Source organism: Nomascus leucogenys, chromosome 7b, assembly GCF_006542625.1.
Source record: "Nomascus leucogenys isolate Asia chromosome 7b, Asia_NLE_v1, whole genome shotgun sequence".
Taxonomy (NCBI): Eukaryota; Metazoa; Chordata; class Mammalia; order Primates; family Hylobatidae; genus Nomascus; species Nomascus leucogenys.
The window spans coordinates 71,063,533-71,086,580 of record NC_044387.1 but is presented as its reverse complement, the minus strand read 5'-3'; the positions used below and the strand labels follow the sequence as shown (position 1 = coordinate 71,086,580).

The window sequence follows — 23,048 nt, the reverse complement described above, 5'->3', positions numbered from 1 at the left end:
AAACATTTTTCTTTTCTTAATCATAAATTAAATATTGAGCCATAACAATAGGAAAACTACATACTGGACTATTCTCTGTACTATGAAGAAAATACATCTAATTTATGTCTGCATGATATTAATACATTATTCTTGGAAAGGAAGGCTACCTGAAGAAAATGTTGCAAATACCAAATTTTTGAAATATTTAGAAATATTTCTTTTTTTTTTTTTTTTTGAGACAGAGTCTCTCTGTCGCCCAGGCTGGAGTGCAATAATGGTGCGATCTCGGCTCACTGCAGGCTCTGCCCCCGGGGTTCATGCCATTCTCCTGCTTCAGCCTCCCGAGTAGCTGGGACTACAGGCGCCCGCCACCTCGCCCGGCTAATTTTTTGTATTTTTAGTAGAGACGGGGTTTTACTGTGTTAGCCAGGATGGTCTCGATGTCCTGACCTCGTGATCTGCCTGCCTCAGCCTCCCAAAGTGCTGGGATTACAGGCGTGAGCCACCGTGCCCTGCCAGAAATATTTATTTTGAGGGAAAAATAACTTGAGAACATTAATGTAATAATTTAGATATAATTCTCATTGTATACCTAGTTTATATTACTAGCTAATGCCTATTAGTCATTAAAATATTTAGTTCTAAGGATTTATAAAAACCACATTTTTATGCATGAGGGAACATATGGATTTTTTTAATTGTTATTTTTTAGGAACCCTTTACAACTTATTTCCTAAATTTGCAAGGAGGCAAATTTGATCATGCAGATCGAACTTTTTCATCAATTTCCAGAGCTTGGCGTAACAGTCAGCGTGATACATCTGATATTAAGGTACAGAAATGTTTTGTTTTATAGTTGTTATTGCCAGTGCATTGCTTGTTGAATGAATGTTGAAAATTTTCGCTACTGCCATACAGCCCTATTTACAGAAGATAAATCTCAGAAGATAAGTCCTTAATTAAATGGCCAAGAATTATAGCATTTCTCTCTCTGTCTCTATCTCTTGTCTTTCCCTGGGAGTTTTTGTTGTTATTGTTTTGTTTTTGTTTTTGTTTTTGTTTTGGAGACAGAGTCTTGCTCTGTCCTTTAGGCTGGAGTGCAATGGCGTGATCTTGGCTCACTGCCACCTCCGCCTGCAGGGTTCAAGCGATTCTCGTGCCTCAGCCTCCCAAGTAGCTGGGATTACAGGCATCTGCCACAACGCCTGGCTAGGTTTTTTGTATTTTTTTTTAGTGGAGACAGGGTTTCACCATGTTGGCCAGACTGGTCTGGAACTCCTGACCTCAAGTGATCTGCCTGCCTCAGCCTCCCAAAGTGTTGATATTATAGGCATGAGCCACCGCGCCCAGCCTCTCCCTGTAAGTTCTAAATGACTGTCTCTCCTCTATCAGAATCTCTCCCTCCTCTGTCTCTGTCTTTTGTTGTAGAGTGTTTTTTTTATTTTCCCTTTCTCTTTAGAATCTTTTTGTTGAAGGGAAAATATGGTAGGTAGTGTGAATGTAAGGCATGTAAGGCACCATGCATAATGGGATTCCGAACTTTTTTTTTTTCTTGAAACAAGGTCTCGCTTTGTCACTCAGGCTAGAGGTGCAGTGGCATAATCACAATTCACTGTAGCCTCAACCTCGACCTTCCAGGCTCAAGTGATCCTCCTGCCTCAGCCTCCTGAGTAGCTGGGACCCCAGACATGTACCCCCACTCTAGGCTAATTTTTTATTTTTTGTGAAGATGGGGTCTCCCTATGTTGCCCAGGCTGGTCTTGAACTGTCTTATGCGATCTTCCTGCCTCAGCCACCCAAAGTGCTGGGATTACAGTTGTGAGCCACTGTGCCTGGCTGGAATTCCAAACTCAGTGAATAAAATTACTATAGTCTGAAAAATACCATGAGAAAAATCTCAGACATAGATATTTAGATATCCTATGTACCTGTTCTTAAAATAATTGTGTTTTGCCTGCTGCTGGTTCTAAAAGCATACCTGATTTTGCTTAGTAAAGGATTCCATTATTAATAAAGCAAAAACAAGAGTTATTCTATCTATATGCATGAAAAATCAAAGGATCAAAAACTTTGCACAGTAGCTAGTAATAATCCTTACTAGAATTTTGCTTCTACCTACAGAAATACAGTCTATTTTTTTTAAATGGTGTCTCTTTCTGCAAGGTGTACTGTGTTAGATCTATTAAGTATATGAGATATCCCTATGGTTTTGAAGTTCCTTATAGTTCCATAGAGAAATATGACATATATAAATAATTATACCATATGGGAGAAAATAAGTGCCAGATGAGAAATATTGGAGTCCAAATGAAGAAAAGTTATACTGCTAATGTGTATGTTACTGTAGAGTACTTAAAAATTTTTTCAGTGTAATGATAATTGCATCTTGCTTTTAGGTCTGATACTTTAAAGTCTACAAAATGTATTCACATCTTACTGTAGAGTACATTGCTTGTGTGAAAGATACTTTGTTAAAGAAGATTCTATTGTATACAAAAATAATCTTTTATTGGGACATCTATCAGGGTTTTTGATCTCACAAATAATATACTCTGATATACTCTTGAAAATTATATATCATACCCTTTACAAATCACCAGTAAATAATTTTGAACTGGATGTTTAGATAAAAGTAAGAATAGTTAACAGATTTAATAATTTTGTTAAATTTTACCTCTAATCTCAAAGCTGTTTAATTACTTATGTAACTCTTTTGAGAAATAATAAGAGAAATGAAAATATTGATAAGCCTGACATTTTGTTATGAAATTGAAGACTTATGTGTGGTTTTTTTTTTCTTTCCAAATTCCTTCATTTGTTAAGCATCTCATGACCAAATTTTAACCTCATACCTAAGTTTGCTACTAGAAATATAAACAAAAATGAAGTCATGAATTTGAGTATTATTTTTCCTGCTTTATAATAGCAATAGTAGATATCTTCAGCTTTCTGCCTCTGTCTGTACTAGACATTCCTTTTCATTGCTTTGATGGACAGGAGGTATATATGATAGATGCTAGTGGTTTCGTTTTCTCTTTTTCCTGAATCTCAGCCTTTTTCTTTCAAGATTCTTTAATTAGTTTGTGTCTGGTTTCATTTTCTCTAAAAATTCTTTAAAATACCCTACTTGTAAAAAAAAAAAAAGAAACCTAAACAAAACAACTATAACATCAAAAGAAATCGCATGCTCTTCTTTACCTTTCTTCTTCCTTTTCTTATTATTCTTGTTTCATCACAAATAATGAATCAAATCCAGCTCCCTCTTATGTTTGGAATAGGTTTCATTATGTTTGGAAGCATAAAATTTTTTTCAGAGCTTACTTTGTGAAGCCTGCTGATATTTTTCCACCAATGTGTATATTCTCCTTCTTCTCCGTCTCCACCCCCATACCCTAATATCTGTAAGATAGTAAGTAGGGCATTGATAAATTATATTGATAATTTATCATTTTTATATTGATTTATCATTTTTATATTGATAACCAGCTAATTTGGGCCCTAAAACTTAGTGACTTTCAAATACTTTGACAACTGTATAATATATGGTTATACAGGCTATTTAAAGAACCTCCTGTTGGTTGGTCTTTCAAAAACAGGAGGAATTTAATCATGCCTCTGTTGTTGTTTTGATCCTGTTTATTTTTAAAATGTTACATTTTGGCACCTTAGAAAGTATATTTAAATTATTATAATAGAGATAAATGTATAAGAACACAGTTAACACTTTGGGGGGCCGAGGCGGGTGGATCACGAGGTCAGGAGATCGAGACCATCCTGACTAACATGCTGAAACCCCGTCTCTACTAAAAATACAAAAAATGTGGCGGGCACCTGTAGTCCCAGCTACTCGGGAGCCTGAGGCAACAGAATGGCGTGAACCCAGGAGGCGGAGCTTGCAGTGAGCCCAGATTGTACCACTGCACTCCAGCCCGGGTGACAGAGCGAGATTCCGTCTCAAAAAAAAAAAAAAAAAAAAAAAAAAAAAAACACTTAAATTACTATAATATATGTAAATATTTTATTCAGCTATCACATTATATTTCAGGTGGAATCATTATTAGTTATAATTGTCAACTTTATTTGTATCGTCTTGCTGGAGTTCCTAGAAATACTAAAGAAATGTTAAACAGTAGAGAGGAGATGGTGAAATATGATGGTGGGGTGGTAGGAATCATTTTATTGAGTAGATCCTAAAGCATACCTTGCCTGATTAATATTGTATACATTCTGTAAAACGTTTTTGTGAGATTTTCCAAAAACGAAATGTAAGGTATGTAAAGATTTAAATTTTTTCAGAAAGAAAAAAATAAGAATAAGGTAACATTTCTGGTAACTTAATTGTTTTTTTGCTGAGGGGGAGCTGTTACTTTAATATCTTAAAATCCCTATTTCTTAAATTTTGCTAATACTCAAAGTATAATATTACCCAAAATTGAGGTTATTCCTATGAAATAAAGGTTAAAATGTTAATTCTTTTTATTTTAAAGAAGAAAGAGACCTTTTTCTTACACTGAAGCAATCTTTTGTTTATAGCACAATTTATTGTTTTTAAAGTTTTGTGGATCATTTGTATTTCTCTGCATCATTGGTGATTCCATTTCAGATCTGACCTCTCAATGATGGTTTTTATTCTGCCTGAAGAAGCAGATCAGTAGTGTTGATCAGTTTTCTAAGTAGGCTTAGAGCTACTCTCCAATGGAAATATAATACAAACCACAAATATAAGCCACCTATGTAATTAAATGATTTTGTAGTCATATTTTTAAAAGTAAAAAAATTAACTTTAATAATTTATCTTAACCATATATATCCAAAATATTAGTATTTCAATATGTAATCAATATAAAATTATTAGATATTTTATATTTTTTGATACTAAGTCTTCCAGTGGTGTTTTATACTTAACATGTCTCTATTTACATGGCACATCTGTGTTGAGACTAGCCACACATTTTGTGTTCAATAGCCATTTGTGGCTAGTGGCTGCTGTATTGGGGCAGTGCAGATTCAGGGCATTGTTTTGGACTCACATCAAGGGATAGTTTGGGCATATGGAAAGAATGCCTTCACCCTTTTTGAACAATGATGTTTCTGATGTGTACTTCATCTAAAAATAAACAGACAATTAGTAGCAACAATCTGTAATCTTGAAGACTGAAATACAGAGTATTAAAATTGGGTTGGAGAATCATCACTGTGATAAATAATGTTTTAAAATCCCCAATAGATTCTGTGTTTTAAATCTTTAAAATTCACTTAAATTTAGAAACTGGGGTTCAGAATAGATTACTTTCTTCAGCCTGAACCTTGAATTATTATGACCAAATTTTATGTAACGAATTACAGACTCATGAAGTTTAAATGAATTTGACTAGACAGATACATCTAAATATTAGGCAAATATCTAAGCTTTTCTAGGCAATTTATTGTCATTGATTTTTTTCCACTTCTCTTGAGGTTGCCTACTCATTTGAGATACCTTTAGTGTTGATAAATTCAATCTAATGGTGAAGTACAATCTGGCTTGCTGCAGTTTAAATTCTTTTCTTTCTCTCCTGTAGAAATGATTACTACTCTGTACTAGAACATAGAAGGCATCATAAATGTCACCCCAGTTCATTACTTTGGAATGAGAACAGTAGTAAATGGATCTGAAACGGAGATTGTTGGAGAACCATACTTTTTTTAGAAACCCTGAATTTAATATAATAATATATTATTAAAGTATAACCTGTACAAAAGTAAATTAGATTAAAAAGTTTGGAGGAACCCTGAGATATCATTTACTTTTAAAATTTTGTATTTTAATTTTGTTTATCCACTGTCAGACTCTGGTTGTGATATAGCACCAAATATGACACAACTCTTGCCTTCAGTGGGCTTTTGCACTAGAGGAGATACCTACAATAAAACAAGTCCCAGCAGTTTAGTACGGTAGGCTCATGCCCCTTGGGCTCGTGGATACAGCATCTGAAATGAAGAGAAGGAAGAGGAAAGAGGAGATTCAGGACCAATCATGAGGGGCCTTCTGCTTTGTGAAAGAGGATGAACTTTATCCTGGGTGCAGTGGGGAGACTTGGGAGAGTTTGGAGCAGAGAAGTGACATGAATAGATTTTGTGCTTTTAAGAGATCACTGTGATTGGTATTGACATGTGTACTGCCCTTGTCCATGGCCCAGAGTGGAAGCAGTCAGTAAGTTTTAATTAGGCAAGGAGCAGTGAAGGTTTATATTCAGTAATGCCAGTGGGGCTAGAGAAATGTGGATAAATTTAAGACATATTTAGAAGGTAACCGTTAGGATTTGGTGATTGATTTGTCTTGTAAGATGGGAGAGGGTGAAAGATTAAATATGACTTGGGCATATATATATTGCACAGAAGAAAGAACAAGTTTTGTTAGGTCATAGATATTTAGCTCCCTGCCTTTAAGAAGAAAACTATGAGAAGTCAATTAAAATCCCCCAAAACACGTTTAGTTAGGCTAGCATTTATTGGTTATTTGCTATATTTAATATATAGTAGAGAGCGTTTAGAATTAAAAGAATAAAATAGACAGTTCTTTAGTTAGCATCTCTCGCCAGATGAAAAAGACAGGCATATATAAAATAATTTTTAGTACAAATTAGATGGTGATAAGTGCTATATCTTATATAGTAAGATATAAACAAAATTAAATTAATTCTGACTGGGGGAGATGGGATTGCAAATGACTTTAAAGAATAAGTGATTTTTAAGCTGTATCTTAAGGGATGAAAGTGAGTCTAACAGACCTCCCACATTTATGTCTCTAGCCTGTGCATTTCTCCTGATATCTGACTCCCTCCTTGACATCTCCATTTGAATGTATAAACTGTATCTTAAATTTAACATGTTCAAAACTAAATTCCTGATCTTCATTTCTTCAAAGCTATTCTTCTTACAGTCTTCCCCCTATAGTAAATGGTTTCCTATTTGAGTATAAGCTGAAATCTTTGCAACGTAAGACCCTACGCTACCTAACTCCTTTCCAAAATCCTATTACATCTTGAGTTCTTCTGTTTGCCACCCCATTCACTCTGTTCTAGCTAAACAGGGTCTGCTTGGTGTCCTTCAAGTACTTCCCACCTCAGCACCTTTGGTTTTCCTTTTCCTTTCACCTGAGGCATTTGTTTTAGTTATCTTTAAGAACTCATTCTTCATCTCTTTCAGGTTTTTGCTCAAATGTCCCCTTTTCAGTAAGGCCTTCTCTCTCCTCCCTATTTAAAATTGCCCCCATCACCTCATGCACTTTTACTTACTCCCTGACTTCATTTTTCTTTATGTCACTCACCATCTGACATACGTATCTCATGCTTATTGATTTTATTATGTCATATCCCACTTGACCATTAGCTCCATGAGATCCTAAATTTTTGACTGTTTTCCTCATTGGTTTATCCCTACGATCTACAAAGGTGTTTGGAACGTGGTAGGCACTAGATTAAATATGTATTGCATTAATAATGTGATGAAATGAAGAGGGTTCTGAGCAAGGGAAGTGACGTGAACAAAGCTCAGAAAAGACGTTTGGCACATTGGGAAATGCTTATTGATCTGTTAATTGGTCTTATGTTTCAGGTGTGTAGAAAACATAGAAACAGAGATTCTGAAAGGCAGTTGAGTCTAATATGAAGGCCTTTGGTAACAGTCTAAAAATGCTTGAGTTAATTCTATAAGCCAGTTCAGCAAGTAACAGCCAGTTAATAGATATGATTGGCTTTGCAATCTGCCTGATCTGTGTCACAGCTATTAAAGATATGCAAACAAATGAGCATTTGGTTGACTGTAAGGGACAGGAGGCATAAAGCTTTCCTAAGAGTTAGTGAAAGAGCCTGGGAAAAATAGCGAGGTAGTTTGAGGAGAAAATGGAGAGTGTATGCTTATTCTAGCCAGAAGGGCACAGCAAAACTCAAATGGATATGTGCCTGATATGGAGTGGGACTACTAACATCTCATTTTTTAGGATGAGATTTTCTGTCCACAGGAGAACTGGTAGCTGGATGTCAGATGCTGATCACAAGTTGTTAATGATTCAGTTTTCTACATTTTATTACTGTGATAGCTTTGCGAACATGGACATACCATCACTGGTCATATCTTGGATTTTTCATTTAAAAACCTATTTTATAATTTAATGTGCATCATTAGTGGTGAGTGTATTAAGTTATGAAGTTAGTAGGGTCAGTAAAGTATATTCTATATTTACAGTTAAGTAAGTCGAATGCAATTAAGTCCTAAGAGATATTAAATATTATTTTAAAAATAAATGACTATGCAGTAATATATGAACTCATATATAATTTAATATTTAACCCTTAAAAAGTTTTAAATTACATATGCATGTTAAATAATAATATACAGTGGAGGTGATCATAGAATAGTTTTGTGGCTTGTGAGATTTGTAAAACATGAGACCTTTGACTTGCCCTCTACTACCTCAGAAATCCCAGAAGTCTGCAATCTGAAGATAAATGAGGTTTCTTTTTTCCCTTAGCAGCACATCTTCTACCATGTTAATATATTCCATTGATGCTGATATCATCAGTATTAGGCCCGTTTATAAGAAAATGCTTAGCTACAGTTAATAGAACATAATTGATGGAAATGTATTTCTTAATGTATTTATTTTTTAAAAAACTTAAACTTCGATGATTTAGTAATTTTATTTTCTTAGTAAAAAAAAATCTGCATCCTGTTCTCAGACATCTTTTTTAAATAATTTAGAGTTTTAAAAAATGCTGAAAGAAAGTAAAATTAAAATCTTATCCTTATTCATGCATTTGCACATTTTCAACTTAAGTGCTCATTCCTTTCCCCTTCCTATCTTCCCTCCCTCCTTCTGTTTTTTGCCAGCCTCTCTTCTTTTCATCAGTGAGCTCAAGCTTTCTCAAATATGTCTGTTTATCCTTGCTTTTTATATGTAACTTATAGATAACTTGCGATTTGTTAATTTAGCCACATCTCTTTAGCCCTTTTCTTCAAGTATCAGTAGGTTAAATGATGAACCTTTGTGCTAATTAAGTACTGAAGTTTGTACTCATGTCTACAGTGAACTACATTTTGCTTATTGATAAAAATTACTCGAACCCCTGAATATTTGTCTTCTCATGCTATTTACATACTATACAGGAAAATTAAAAACCTATTAAGGCATTTGGAAAATATTCATATCTTCCAGAATTATAAAAATACATGTGTCAAGTGTGATTTGTTTTTTGACTGGTGATCTTATCATATTTTTTGTTCAACTAAAAAATGTAGACTGTTCATTAATGTGTTCTTAGATACTGAGATGAGTGGTTATTCTCCCATACTAAATATATATCTACCACTTATTCCAGAAATTTTATTTGCATCTTCTCTTATGGCAGTTACAGCTCACCTTTTGTTTGCACTATTATTTGTTTCCAAATTATAATTTATTTGGAGATAAGGGTCTAGAACAGCAAAAGGCCCAATGGAGATGTCCATTTCAAACATGGAAGTGAAAAATGTGTTGAAAGCAAGAAAGAACCATAAATTATTGGGGATATTTATCATAATATGAAGCATGTTAAGCCCTACTGTCATTGCTAATAAAAAAATAATATATTTGTTTTGAATGTCACAGTTATTTGGCAGGAACTATTAAGTCTCGAATATTTTTGTGGGCATATATATTTTTGAAAGTAAGTTTTGTTAAGTATTCTTAGAGTTATGTTAAATGCTTTTATAAATGGGCATAATTCAGTGAATGACCTATTGGCTTTAGGATTTAGGCAAGTTGAGTCTGTAATTTGGGATTTTTATCATGAATCCTACTAATGATAATAATATCTTATGTATATATAGAATTCTGTAGTATCCCATATGACCCTCACAGCAAACCCTGTGGTTTTGAAATGGCAATTGAGGTGAGAAAGGGTCACAGAAATTAAATTAATTTGAGTACATGTGACAGTAAGTTGAGTAGACAAGACTTAAAACCAATTATTCTTTCTACTATATCAGATAGAAATAGATTATCATTTATCTATTGATTTGTAATCCATGATTTTTCTTTATTGTAATGCATTTGAAGTAACAGTTTTATAATATCTAAAAACCACATAATATTTATGGGGTTGGTCTGGAAGGATTATAGATTATTTTTTCTTTTCCAATTTTGAAAATAATTGTTTTTCTTTTACTGTAGGAAAAAACAGCATTTTATCTACCAAATTAGGACAAACTAAATTTAAATATCAACTTGAAAGCTTTCAGATATGCAGTTGATTTAAAATAACTATTATAAATGCAATTCAATGTACTTGATCTCTAGTGAATTTTTTAAAAGTTTTATTACTTATGGGCTAACAATAAATCTTGAAAATTAAAATGTATCAAAACATGCACCTTATATTTTTATAATATATTGTTAATCAGCTGTTTTTTGTTAATTAAGAAAGCTTATTTTCAATTTTTTCAATTATTTTTTCAGTGGTGAAAAGCTAAAATTTTGCTTTCACATTTTTTTTACCATCAGTGTCCCTAAGCAGTGCACCTTAAATTAACTTCTAATTTATCATGCTTCCATTTGAGTTGTCAATATTTCATATTTAGGAAAAATGAAGTAAATATTTAATTTTAACTGAAAAGGAGCTTCTTCATTTTTATTTCTATTTTGATTATCTTGTTTCTTTTTGGTTGATAGATTAGTATTTGGTATGTTTGCCCCAATATATTGAAGTGGTAGGTTTAGTTCAGTCCATAGAATTGGTTACTATTAAAAGCAGAATCATACAGCCTGGCTGCAAAGGTTGTTCATATCAGTGGAAATTATACCTTAATAAAGAAAACTAAAGCATATGTGTGGTCACAACCAATCCTTGTCATTATACCATGAAAGCCTTGGGATTTGTGATCAAAGCAATGGGCTTATCCTGAACTGTGGTATAACCTCTGGTTGAACCTTTCAAATTTTTATCTTAGGAGATGATACACTAAATGTTGGCCATGTTACCTGCCTCTAAGACTCATCTACCTAACTAAGTGATAGAGATTAAAATTATTGTGAGCAAGCCAGAAGAAAATGTGAATTGTAAATGTATCTGTCTTCTGTCAGTGTTGTTTACTTACCATTTTCCACTGATGTTTTAAAGAATTGCTGAACATGTGTTTTTTATCCAGAACTGACTGTTCTGTTCTGATGAATATAAAACATACTTCACTTTGTAAATGTGCATTAAAAGTATTAGAAAGGCATAGTCTTTGACTCTGTTACTGCATTTCATCTGTCAAAAGAGATAATTTTGAACTGTAATATTTGGTATCGTATCAAGACATGGTTCTTAGAAAGATGCTTTTAGTATTAAAATGGAATTCTACTGTATAACTTAAATGCCATTGTCATCCACAATAAGATTGTGGCTGTATATATGCTTATTTATTTTGTTACATATTGGTATATATCAGTTGAGTTCAGCATGTTTATTTCATATTAAGAGAGTATTGAACTCTCATCACTGACTTATGCAGATTTTCTTGTGATGAGACTGCAATATAGTTTAAGTACAGCATGTCCTCAAATAATGTCATTTCATTCAATGTTTTGTTATATCGCTGGTGAGAAAAAAAACATCAATTCATGGCCGGGGCCACTGTCCGTGTGGTGTTTGCACGTTCTTCCCATGTCTGTGTGGGCTTTTTCCAGGTACTCTGGTTTCCTCCCACATCCCAAAGATGTGCACATGAGGTGAATTGGTGTGTCTACATGGTTCCTGTCTGAGTGTGTGTGTGTGTGTGTGTGTGTGTGTGTGTGTGTGCGCGCGCGCGCCCACGCACTCCCTGCTATGGGATGGCACCTGGTGTCCTGTCCAAGGTACCATGGGTTCCTGACTTGCGCCCTGAGTTGCCGCGGTAGGTGTTAGGCCACCTGCAACCCTGAAGTGGAATAAATGGGTAAATAATTATCTTGTTTTTGTTAATCTTTCTTAGATGTATATATAGCTCACATTTATTTCAATATTTAATATTAGAAGTGTTTTGGGTCTCTTTTTAGAAGTTTGGTGATGTTTTTGTGGCAACCAAAATATACTGTGGGAACTTATTTATATCAATTAGCCTGTGGTAAAATTGGTTTCGTTATATATCATTTTACGTAAATTTGCAATTTTCAAGAACCTATCAATGACAGTAAGTGAGGATTTGCTGTATATATGCTCACTCTCTTATTTAATTGTGCTAATTTGATGTTGTTCTTCATACTATATGTAAAATCTTAATAATCTCTCTCCTCAGTATTAGTTTCTTAGAAATGCTTGTCATATTTTAAATTCATGTGTAAAGTCCTCAATTTCATGGATCCTTCCATTTAGAGAGAGATAGAAACAAACAAGCAGTCATAATACAGATTGATGAGTTCTGTGTTAGTGAAATGCAATGTATTACGATCTTTTCCCTAAAGCTTTCTCTGGCCACCCCAACTTTTAGTCATAATTTTCTCATTTGAACTTCTGGAGTCCTAGTTGTTTTCACAACCTATTTTCTCTTAAAAATATATCCTTTCTCTATTACTGATTTAGATCTGTATTCTCTGGGCGGGGGGGACTCATTTTATGTATCCCAGACCCTAAAACAGTTCTCTCTGAAGAGTAAGAACTAACCTACAGGGGCGTCCCCTAGGGGGACGGAGCCCGCGTGTGCCGTGGCGCTGAGAAATCTCCGCCTGGTGCTGGAGCTGCTGTGCGGGCCGTGCAGCTGGTGCTGGGTTGGGCCAAGGGGCTGCCCACCCGGAGCTGGGATGCTAGAAGGACTGTTGGTGAGGACATTTCACCATTTGGTCTCTCCTTTTGTGGGCAAGCAGGTGGTCAAGATAGGGAGCAACAGTAAGAAGCTATAGCCCACCAGCCTCCAGTCTCTGTGGCTCCAGGACAGCCAGGTCCATGGAAAGAAATTATTCCTTAGATTTGATCCAGACGAAGAAATGGAGCCCGCTGGCAACAGCCCACCGCCAGAGCCTCCACAAAAAGAAGCACAGAAGGAAGGGACTGCGGACTCAAAGTAGGCCTGGGAGCCCCGTGGGCAGAAGACCCTTGATGCCTCCTCATGGTCCACAGAGCTCGTCCTCCAGGGAGAGGATGATGAGGAATGTTTGAAGGGAGACACCCCTACAGGAGATGCTGGGAGGTGGCTGCGTGTCAGCTCGTTTGTTGGCAGCGTTTGGGTGAACGACTTCTCCAGATCCAAGAAAGCCAACAAGGAGGGGACTGGAGGGACCCTGCCCCGAGGTTGGTCGTGTACTTTGGTGGTGGTGGCTTCCTGGCATTTTATAATTGTCAGATGTCTTGGAGCTCTTCCCCAGAGGTCACACCCACCTGTGACATCCTGTCTGAGAAGTTCCATTGAGGACAAGCCTTGGAAGCGCTAGGCCAGGCTCAGCCTGTCTGTTATACACCATTGGACCAGAAATACTTCTCAGGGCTAGGGAACATCATTAAGAATGAAGTCTTGTACAGAGCTGGCATCCATCCCCTTTCTCTTGGTTCAGTCCTGAGTGCCTCCACGTTAGGAGGCCCTGGTGGACCACGTGGTGGAGTTCAGTACAGCCTGGCTGCAGGGCAAGTTCCAGGGCAAACTGCAGCACATGCAGGTCTACCAGAAAGAACAGTTCCCTGCTGGCCACCAGGTCATGAAGAAGCCCTTTGGGCCCTCAGGTGGGTTCCAGAGGCTCACCTGGTGGTGCCCACAGTGCCAGCCTCAGTTGTCAGAGGAGCCAGAGCAGTGCCAGTTCTTCTAAGGAACTCAGGGTGCTCTTCATGGAACCTTGCCTCTTGGGGAACCTGATGTCTAAGTGTCCAGAGAGGAGGATGTGGTCAGGGACCGGGTGCAGAGGATAGTGTGGGTCAGGAGTGCCAGTATTATAATGTTCATCTCTCTGGAGTTATGTTGAAGGCAGAGTTTTCATAGGGTTAGATTTGTTTTTTTTTCTTTCTTCCTTTTCTAGTTGTTAATTCTTCCTATTGAATTGCGCCATTGGGAAAGATGAGAAAAGTCATGATGATGGGTAAGGGGAAAACCTTCTGGAAGTCAATGGGGCAAGGAAAAAGAAAGCCTATGGGAAATAGTTGTGCTCCCAGCATGGCTTTGCAGATGATGGGGGATTTTTTGGGTCTTTGTTTTGAGACAAGGTCTAACTCTGTTTCCTAGGCTAGGGCGCCAGTGGCATGAACTCGGCTCACTGCAGCCTTGCCCTCCCAGGCTCAAGCAGTCCTCACCTCAGCCTCCAGAGTAGCTGGGACTGCAGACATATGCCATGATGCCCAACTGATTTTTGTTTGCTTTTTTTGTAGAGATGGGGTCTTGCCATGTTGGCCAAGCTGGTCTTGAACTCCTGCACTCAAGCGATCCTCCCACCTTGGCCTCCCAAAATGTTGGGACCACGGGTGTGAGCCAGTGCACCCAGCCAGCTCCTGTGTTTTGTTTTTGTTCTGGAACTTTGGTTTATTTTAAGGCCCTCCATTTTGAAAGCAGGAAAACAGTCATTTTTTTTTTTCCTTATTCCCCTGGAAGATCCAGGGATGAGAATAGAGTGGCCTGAAAGCAGTGCTTGGATTCAGCCTGCTGCCAGGTCCTTCCTGCTCGACACAGACACCAAGAGGCTGGGGTGGATCAGACAGCGGTGCCTTCCTGGGGTGCTCAATGGTCTGTAGAGGAAAGCTGCTTGTTTACTCCTTAAGTCAATGTATTTGTGACTGTTGCTGTTGATATGTTGAACAATTCAGGAATCAAGGGCTATGGAGAAACTCCTTCAGGTTGTTGGCAACAGGTAGATGAAGCTAGGACAGTGACATGAAACTAAAGCTCTGTGTTAAACAAACAAACAAACAAAAAAAGAATAAGAACTAAATACATGCGGTTTCTTTTTTGTGATAATGATGTGCTACATCACCCTTCATTTCTACCTAAGGTTTAAATCAAATAGTTAAGAGGGGTTCTTATGAGTTTTATTATTTTAATAAGAAATAACATTTACATTCTATTTGTATTTCTGCTCATACCGAATTTTTCCTGCATTTTGTGTATGTGTATATATATGTATATATAAATATATACATAAAATGACATATTTATGTTATACTTTATATTATATATGTATAATATATGTATATATTTATATTATATATTATATATGTATAATATATGTATATATTCATATATTATATATGTATAATATATGTATATATTTATATATAATATATGTGTATATTTATATATAATATATGTATATATTTATATATAATATATGTATAATATATGTATATAATATATGTATAATATATGTATATATTTATATATATTATATATGTATTATATGTATATATTTATATTATATATTATATATACTTTTAATATATATCATATATGTAATATATATATATATATTTTTTGAGACACAGTCTCGCTCTGTCACCCAGGCTGGAGTGCAGTAGTGTGAACACGGCTGACTGCAGCCTCCTGGGCTCACAGTCTTCCCACATCAGCCTCTCGAATACCTGGGACTACAGGCACAGGTGCATGCCACCATACCTGGCTAAATGTTTTTATTTTTTTGTAGAGATGGGTCTTGTCATGTTGCTCAGGCTGGTCTTGAACTCCTGGAAACAAGCCATCCTTCTGTCTCAGCCTCTCAAAGTGTTGGGATTACAGGCGTTAGCCATGGTGCCTGGCCTAGAAGTATATTATCATGGCTGGGCTTGGTGGCTCACTCCTGTAATCCCAGCACTTTGGGATACTGAGGCAGGCAGATCACCCGAGGTCAGGAGTTTGAGACTAGCCTGGCCAACATGCTGAAACCCCGTCTCTACTAAAAATACAAAAATTAACCTGGTGTGGTTACAGGTGCCTATAATCTCAGCTACTAAGGAAGCTGAGGCATGAGAATCGCTTGAACTCAGGAGGCAGAGGTTGCAGTGAGCCAAGATCGCGCCACTGCACTCCAGTCTGGGTGACACAGCAAGACTATATCTCAAAAAAAAAAAAAGATATTATCAGTTAATATATATGAAAGTATAACCAACTCAAGTGTACAAGAAATATCCTAATTTGAACTCAGCCCTTCTTCATATTAGGCTGTTGAAAAATTCCTTCGTAGTTATTAGATTGGTAGGGCAGGGACCTTCTGTTCTCAAGGCTTGAATGAGAATCCAGGCTTATGTGATACCTAGAAAACTAGCCTTCACATCTTTAGTCCATCGTTTTCTTCATTAGTCATATCTTTATTGTCTAAGATACATATGATCTTTCGGAGGCAGGCAGCTCTGATGATTATACCAAGTTAGTGTTAGAAGGTATTTGCTGATGCCAAAAGCCATGGTGCCAAGGGACTAGCTTCCCTGTGTGCACCATGCATGGGACTACTACGTACAGTAGGCATATTGTTCTTCATGAAAGGGCACTTGATTGAGAGAAAGAACGGAAGCTAAAATCCAGCCTGTACTTACTCAATTTACCAAACTGAATTCTCTTAGGACTACATTAGCCTAGAAGTGTTACCTTTTTTCTAATTCACATAGAGGCACTGTATGGGCATATAGTGACCCTCTCACCATTCCCCATCCTCTGCGTTCCTGCGTAACCTCTTCATCCCTTCTCCTTTCCCCCAGGCTGGAAAAAAAAAAAAATGCTGACTGTAGATTTTGAGAACTTGCTTCCCTACTCTTGGAAAAAATTTATGCCTGTTTGGCTTCTCTCTCTTTAAAAATACTAACGTTTGACTCCTCCTTCACCTGGATACCTCACATACTCTCTGTTTGCTTAGAGATTCACACAAGACAAATAAGAAAGATGCTTTCAAGAGGCCTCTGCTCTGGACCCTGTGAATGTTCTTGAGAAAGGAAATGCCTGACTACTCTCTTAAAATTAAAGGTGAAGGGAGTGAGAGGTGAAAAAATAGAGTAAAACACAAATACATATCTTGATAAATTTCAAGTGAAATGTTGAAAGCTAATTTTTAATTTTTAGTGTTTAAATTTTTAATTTTGAAATATGTTTACAATGCCCATTGTACAAAATTTACATAAAATGTTTCCTTAGGAAATCACAAAATCCATAGTAATTAAATGGAAACTGATGGTTATTACCTTCTTCCCAGCATGATAGAAATTATGTAGCTGAAAGACTTGAAAATTGAAATTGCTTTCTTCATATCACTTATTTAAAAATTCTTGTTTGTTTTGTGGGTGGTTTTGCTCCATTTAATTTCTAGTTAAACTAATTGAATTTATATTTAGGTTAAGATGTCAATATTAAAGTAACATAATAATTCATAATAAATTTGTATTTAAAAATAAATTGGGCCAGTAATAAAATATATTTTGGGGAGGATTGCTTGAAGCCAGGAGTTTGAAACTAGCCTGGGCAACATAGCCAGACCCTGTCACTGCAAAAAATTAAAAAATTAGCCAGGCATGGTAGTGTATTCCTATAGTCCTAGCCACTTGGGAGGCTAAGGTGGAAAGATCGATTAAAGTTTGAGGTTACAGTGAACTATGATTGTGCCACTACTGTACTCCAACCTGGGTGACAGAGTGGGACTCTGTCTCTTAACCAAAAAAAACAACCAAGAAAAAAACAAAAAACAAAAAAAACTTGTGGAGAATATTTGTTTTGAGCAAATAAATTTTTTGTCAATTTGTTGAGTAACCTGAATGAAATAACAGATGTAGAAGATACAGACAAATATACAAAATGATAATATTTTGGTGCTATACATTAGAAGGATTGAAAACTTCAGTTTTGTGATAATTGCTATGAAATGTCATTTGTTCCATTCTGCTTCCTCAAATTGGTGTTGGTAAGAGTACTTTTTAGGTATATTTTTACTGTGCATTTAGGTATATTTTATTATGCATCTCTAATTTACAATAGAAATGACGAATCTCTCAAATTTTAAAACTCGGGGGAAAACTAGCACTTAAAATTCATCCATTATAATTATTGTTTTGAATCTAGGAGAATTATAAAACAAGAGTGTGGTAGGTATAACCAGCAGAAGAGGGACACTATCTTCTAATCATGATAGAGTGTCAATGGGAGTGGAAGTGGGCAGCGGGTATTACTGAAATGAGAATAATTAGTATTTAATTAAGCAAATGCTGCTTTTGATTGTCAATGAACAAGGAAAGCATGTTCCTCCCTCTTTATTGTAAAACAAGGCCTGGGAATAGTAACATTCATCTTCAATAGCACAAGTATTATGAAGTGAAAATAACATATTTTGGTAAAATTTGTCAAAGCTGGAAATTAATTGAATACACACTTCAGCAAATTAATACTGGAAAATTATATAGTGATTTATTGGGATAAATCACAACATTACAAAAATTCTTTTTCAATTATTTATATAACAATTGCTATGTAGAGAGAGAGAAATATATATATATATGAAAGATATATGTATTCAGGATAGCCAGTTGTTTTCTCATCATGAAAATGCTAGAAGTTTAGAGTTTCTTTTCCTTTTTTAAAAATCACTTTGTATATAAGTTAAAAACTCATATTTAAAATGTTTAGCACTGCATATACTATGTAAGTAGAACCCCGGCTTATTTGATGACTAAGGACACAGCTTTACAGTTAAACAAGTCCAGGTCCAACTTCCATATTTGTAATATATCAACTGGTAACGTTGGACAAAGCAGTTTTTTGAGCCTTAGTTCATTTTTTAAGTAGAAATGATTGATACTTTACCTTGTAAAGTGGTTGTGAGATTAAATGTAATAAGGTTTATTAAGAGTTTATTTATTTATGGTATGAGAGTATGACTCATACCATGCAATAAGTGTTAGCTCAGACAAATTGGATATGGCTTTTTGCTTCATAAAATAACACACATCTGCTTTTTCCCCTTTTGTCAATTAGAATTATATGCATTGTTTTTGGAGATGAGAATCTTAAAATTTTTGTGTGATTATAGTCTAATTTTATTTATAGTTAAGCTTTAAACAAGGTCTTTTTTTTTTAAATTGTTCAATTAAAAGGCTTTTTAAGTCTAATGGTCAGGTGGTTGTCAGCCATTTGGAAGGAGAACAAGCTCGTTTCTACCCTGCTTAGTTAATTATTGTGATTGTAAACAAAGGATGTACAATTCAAAGTCAGGCAACATTTCACATGGATGATGGAGGTGATAATAGCTTAATTCCTGCTGGATTTTTTTTTCTCTGCTCTGGCAAGTTCATACTGACCTTGTCCAAAATCTGATGACCTCCCTATTTTACTCAACTGTTTGGAAAGCCGGGCCTGCCATAGCTGGCCCTGAGGGGGTATCTGAAAGACCACTGAACCACTGACCCATGTCAAGACTGGATTTCAAGTCTGATCTACAGAGCCTCTGAAATAGTTATATATGGGGTTTATTACACACAAAAGGCTAAACAGCTGCATTTTTCTGCTTATTAAATGTCATTATTAAAGTTACGTATTGAATTTACTCAGTTTCTCATGCAAGTCATTTTCTAGACTAATTTTACATTTTGATCTTTTATCAGAGTTGGTATCTTTAAACTTGACTGTTTTGAAATGTGAGGAAAAGGTACTGACAAACCATGGCTAAACTGTAATAAATTATCTTCCTGGTTGATGAAGAGACCAAGACAGTGGCATTTTAATGCTTAGAAAGATTTTGGGTTTTTCTGGCAAAAATTGCATATACCTCATAAAAGATCTAGTTAGGTTGTCATTATTGTTATAGCATGGTGATTTATGTTTATATCTTGTCAAACGTCAGTTATTACTAAAATGTTTGTATTTAAGAGTTTTGAGGTTATGAGACATGTCATGAAGGAAAGCCTATGAAAGCTATTTATACCAGTAAGATCTTATTTAAATTGGCTTGGATAGGATCTGTCTACCTTGTGAGAAACTGTGACAGGGCTATGATATGCAAAGAAAAAAAAATTCCCTGTGTTTATTTTGTTCTTCTGAACAATAGAAAATGATCAGGTCCTTTTTTTGAATATCTAGTCAGTATCCTACAGTTTATAATATCACATTGTCTTTTTTTTTATATAGGAGTTGATCCCTGAATTTTATTATCTCCCTGAGATGTTTGTCAACTTCAATAATTATAATCTTGGAGTGATGGATGATGGGACAGTAGTGTCTGATGTCGAACTTCCTCCTTGGGCCAAAACCTCAGAAGAATTTGTTCACATAAACAGATTGGTAAGATAGTAATCATCTACTCTGTCTGTTATGAGCTTTTGCTCAAAGCATCTTTCATGTGTTGGTGTATAATCATTAACCGTTGCTCTTCTGGACAAAGCTGTAGGTGATAGGACTAACTGAAAGTGACATAATAGCTCAAGAATCCTTGTATATACTTTATGAAATCTTATTGAATTGATATATAAAATAATAGTTTCTTTTATGCAGAATTTAAGTTACATTCATACATACATGATGATTCAAAATTGTAAGCGAAAGTTAGAAGTGAAATTGGGATTGTAAGTTTTTCCAAACATGAGCTTCTCTTTCCAGGAAAGGAACGTAATTTTGTGTTCCAGGTTAGAAGGCCATTGCACATTTTCATAATAGAAACAAGATTTTCAAATTATGTCCTGTATCTATCATTTGAAGGAAATCTTTGTGTAATATTGAGAATATGAAAACGTTAAAACTTAAAAGCACATTAAATTTGTGCCTACAAACAACTCTTTAGTATCCTCTTTAGTGGATTCTTTAGTGTCCTTCATTATCTGGGTTCAGTATTGTTTTTGAGACACTAATATGACTTTTCCTTTTTGCCTTTTAAGTTTCACAGAAGTTTGAAATCAGGGAGCTTTATTCTTAGTATTTAAAAGTAGAATCTTGGCTGGGTGCGGTGGCTCACACCTATAATCCCAGCACTTTGGGAGGCCAAGGCAGGCGGATTTCCTGAGGTCAGAAGTTCGAGACCAGCCTGCCCAACATGGTGAGACCCCATCTCTATTAAAAATACAAAAATTAGCTGGACATGGTGGCGGGCGCCTGTAATCCCAGCTACTTGGGAGGCTGAGGCAGGAGAATCGCTTGAACCTGGGAGGCAGAGGTTGCAGTGAGCTGAGATCATGCCATTGTACTCCAGCCTGGGTGACACAGTGAAACTCCGTCTCGAAAAAATAAAAAAAAAATAAATTTAAAAAATAAAAGTAGAATGTTTACCATACTCTACGTTAAAAGTGAAATCTCAGTTGCATTGTGTTTTTCCTTCACACGTAAAAAAGGAAAATTATTGCATTTTTTTAATGTGGCATTCCTTTCTTTTCATACCAACAATTAATCCTATCTTCCAGATCCTATTACAGTCTCATTATTATTGAAATTTTGCATTCTATATATACTGGAAACAATGCAGGGGAGTGGAAAGAATGTGTAAGCTTTGGAATCTGACCAGATTTCCCAATGCTTTATCAATCACATTGCTGATTGTGGGACCTTAGCGGTTTAACCTTTCTGAGCCTTGGTTTCTTCATTTGTAATTTTGAAATTATGAGTAAACAATTGTAATTATGTATGTAAAATGCCTAGAATATTCTCTGGCTTATAGTAGGCACTCAGAAAATAGTAAATAATATTATTGTATCACAGTCTTATGGAACATGTTGCATTTTACTTTTACCCCAAGAATTTTTAAAGATTCTCACAAAGTTTCTGTGATTAAAGTGAAAGATGAAGACTAAGCTTGCTCTGAAAGATACTGAAGGAAATGTCAAACCTTTAAATGCAGCAGGTGTCTATGGTCGTATGTGTTTTTTTCCCCCAGGGAAACACAAAAGTGAATAGAAGGTACATTCATACTACAACTTTTTTCTTTCAGTGATTTTTCTTTTAAAACAAATTTGTTGAGGTACGATCTATATATAATAAAATTCAACTTTTTAAAGTATGCAATTCAAGGAGTTTAGTAAGTGTATACAGTTATGTAACCGCCATTACAATCCAGCTTTAGAACACTCACGAGTACAAAAAGTTCCTTGGGCCTCTTTATAGTCAGCCTCTGCTTCCACTGCTGGCTCCAGGCAATCACTGGTTCTGTCTCTGTTTTGCTTTTCTAGAAATTTTATATTAATGGAATCATACAATATGTAGTCTTTTTATGCCTGTCTTCTTTCAGTTAGCATGATGTTTTTTTGAGATTCATCCATGTTGTGCATATATCAGTAGTTAATTTCTTTGTATTGCTGTATAGTATTCCATTTTATAGATATATCACATTTTAAAATCTATTCACTAGTTAGTGGACTTTTTTTTCTAGTTTGGGCTATTATAAATATTTGCATATAAGTCTTAGTGTGGACATCTGTTTTTATTTCTCTTGGGTAGATTTCTAGGAATTCCTGGGTCATATAATAAAAATGTTTACCATTTTGTATTCCCACAATGTATGAAGTTTCAGTTTTTCCATATCCTTAACAAGACTTGGTATTGTCAGTCTTATTTATTTTAGCCATTCTAGTAGGTAGGTCATTGTTATTTTAATTTGCAGCATCCTAATGATGAAAATGTTAACCATCTTTTCACAGACTTGTTTGCTACTCATATATATATATATATATATATTCTTTGGTGAAGTATCTATTCACATATTTTGCCTATTTTTAAATTGGGTTGTCTTTTTATTAGTGAATTGTAAGAGATCTTTGTGTATTCTCCATAAAAGTCATTTATCCAACATATATTTTGAAAATATTTTTTAACTAGCCTTTTTTATTTTTTAATGGTGTCTTTTGAATCATGGTTTAAAAAATGTTTTAACTAAATATTAGATATTAAATATTTATACAATATATAAAAGATACAAAATATCCTCATTATTGGTGAATATATTTTTAAGAAAAAAATCATGTTCTGATCATTTTTTCTCAAATATGACTTGAAATTTTAAGTCTCAAGGGAATCAGTTTTCTGTTAATCATTACCATAGTTAGCATTTACCATAGTTAGTATTATTAATAATATAAAGAAGTTTGTTAGTATGTTTACTTCACTTTAAAGGAGCTCTAAAGGGCGGAAACATTTGAATAAGTTATATAGTAAGTTTTTCACCAACA

General features: G+C 35.3%; 1 protein-coding gene and 1 pseudogene across 4 annotated transcripts in view; both read left to right on the top strand.

The window, feature by feature from the left end:
• The window catches only part of LRBA (LPS responsive beige-like anchor protein), a 765,281-nt gene that overhangs the window by 589,558 nt on the left and 152,675 nt on the right, over positions 1-23,048 (top strand). For all 4 annotated transcript variants that reach the window (XM_030816230.1, XM_030816232.1, XM_030816231.1 and 1 more), the window contains 2 exons: positions 695-814; positions 20,029-20,181. In XM_030816230.1, coding sequence (XP_030672090.1) covers positions 695-814; positions 20,029-20,181 — 273 coding nt within the window. The remainder of the gene's footprint in view (positions 1-694; positions 815-20,028; positions 20,182-23,048) is intronic.
• LOC105740052 lies at positions 12,761-13,756 on the top strand (annotated as a pseudogene).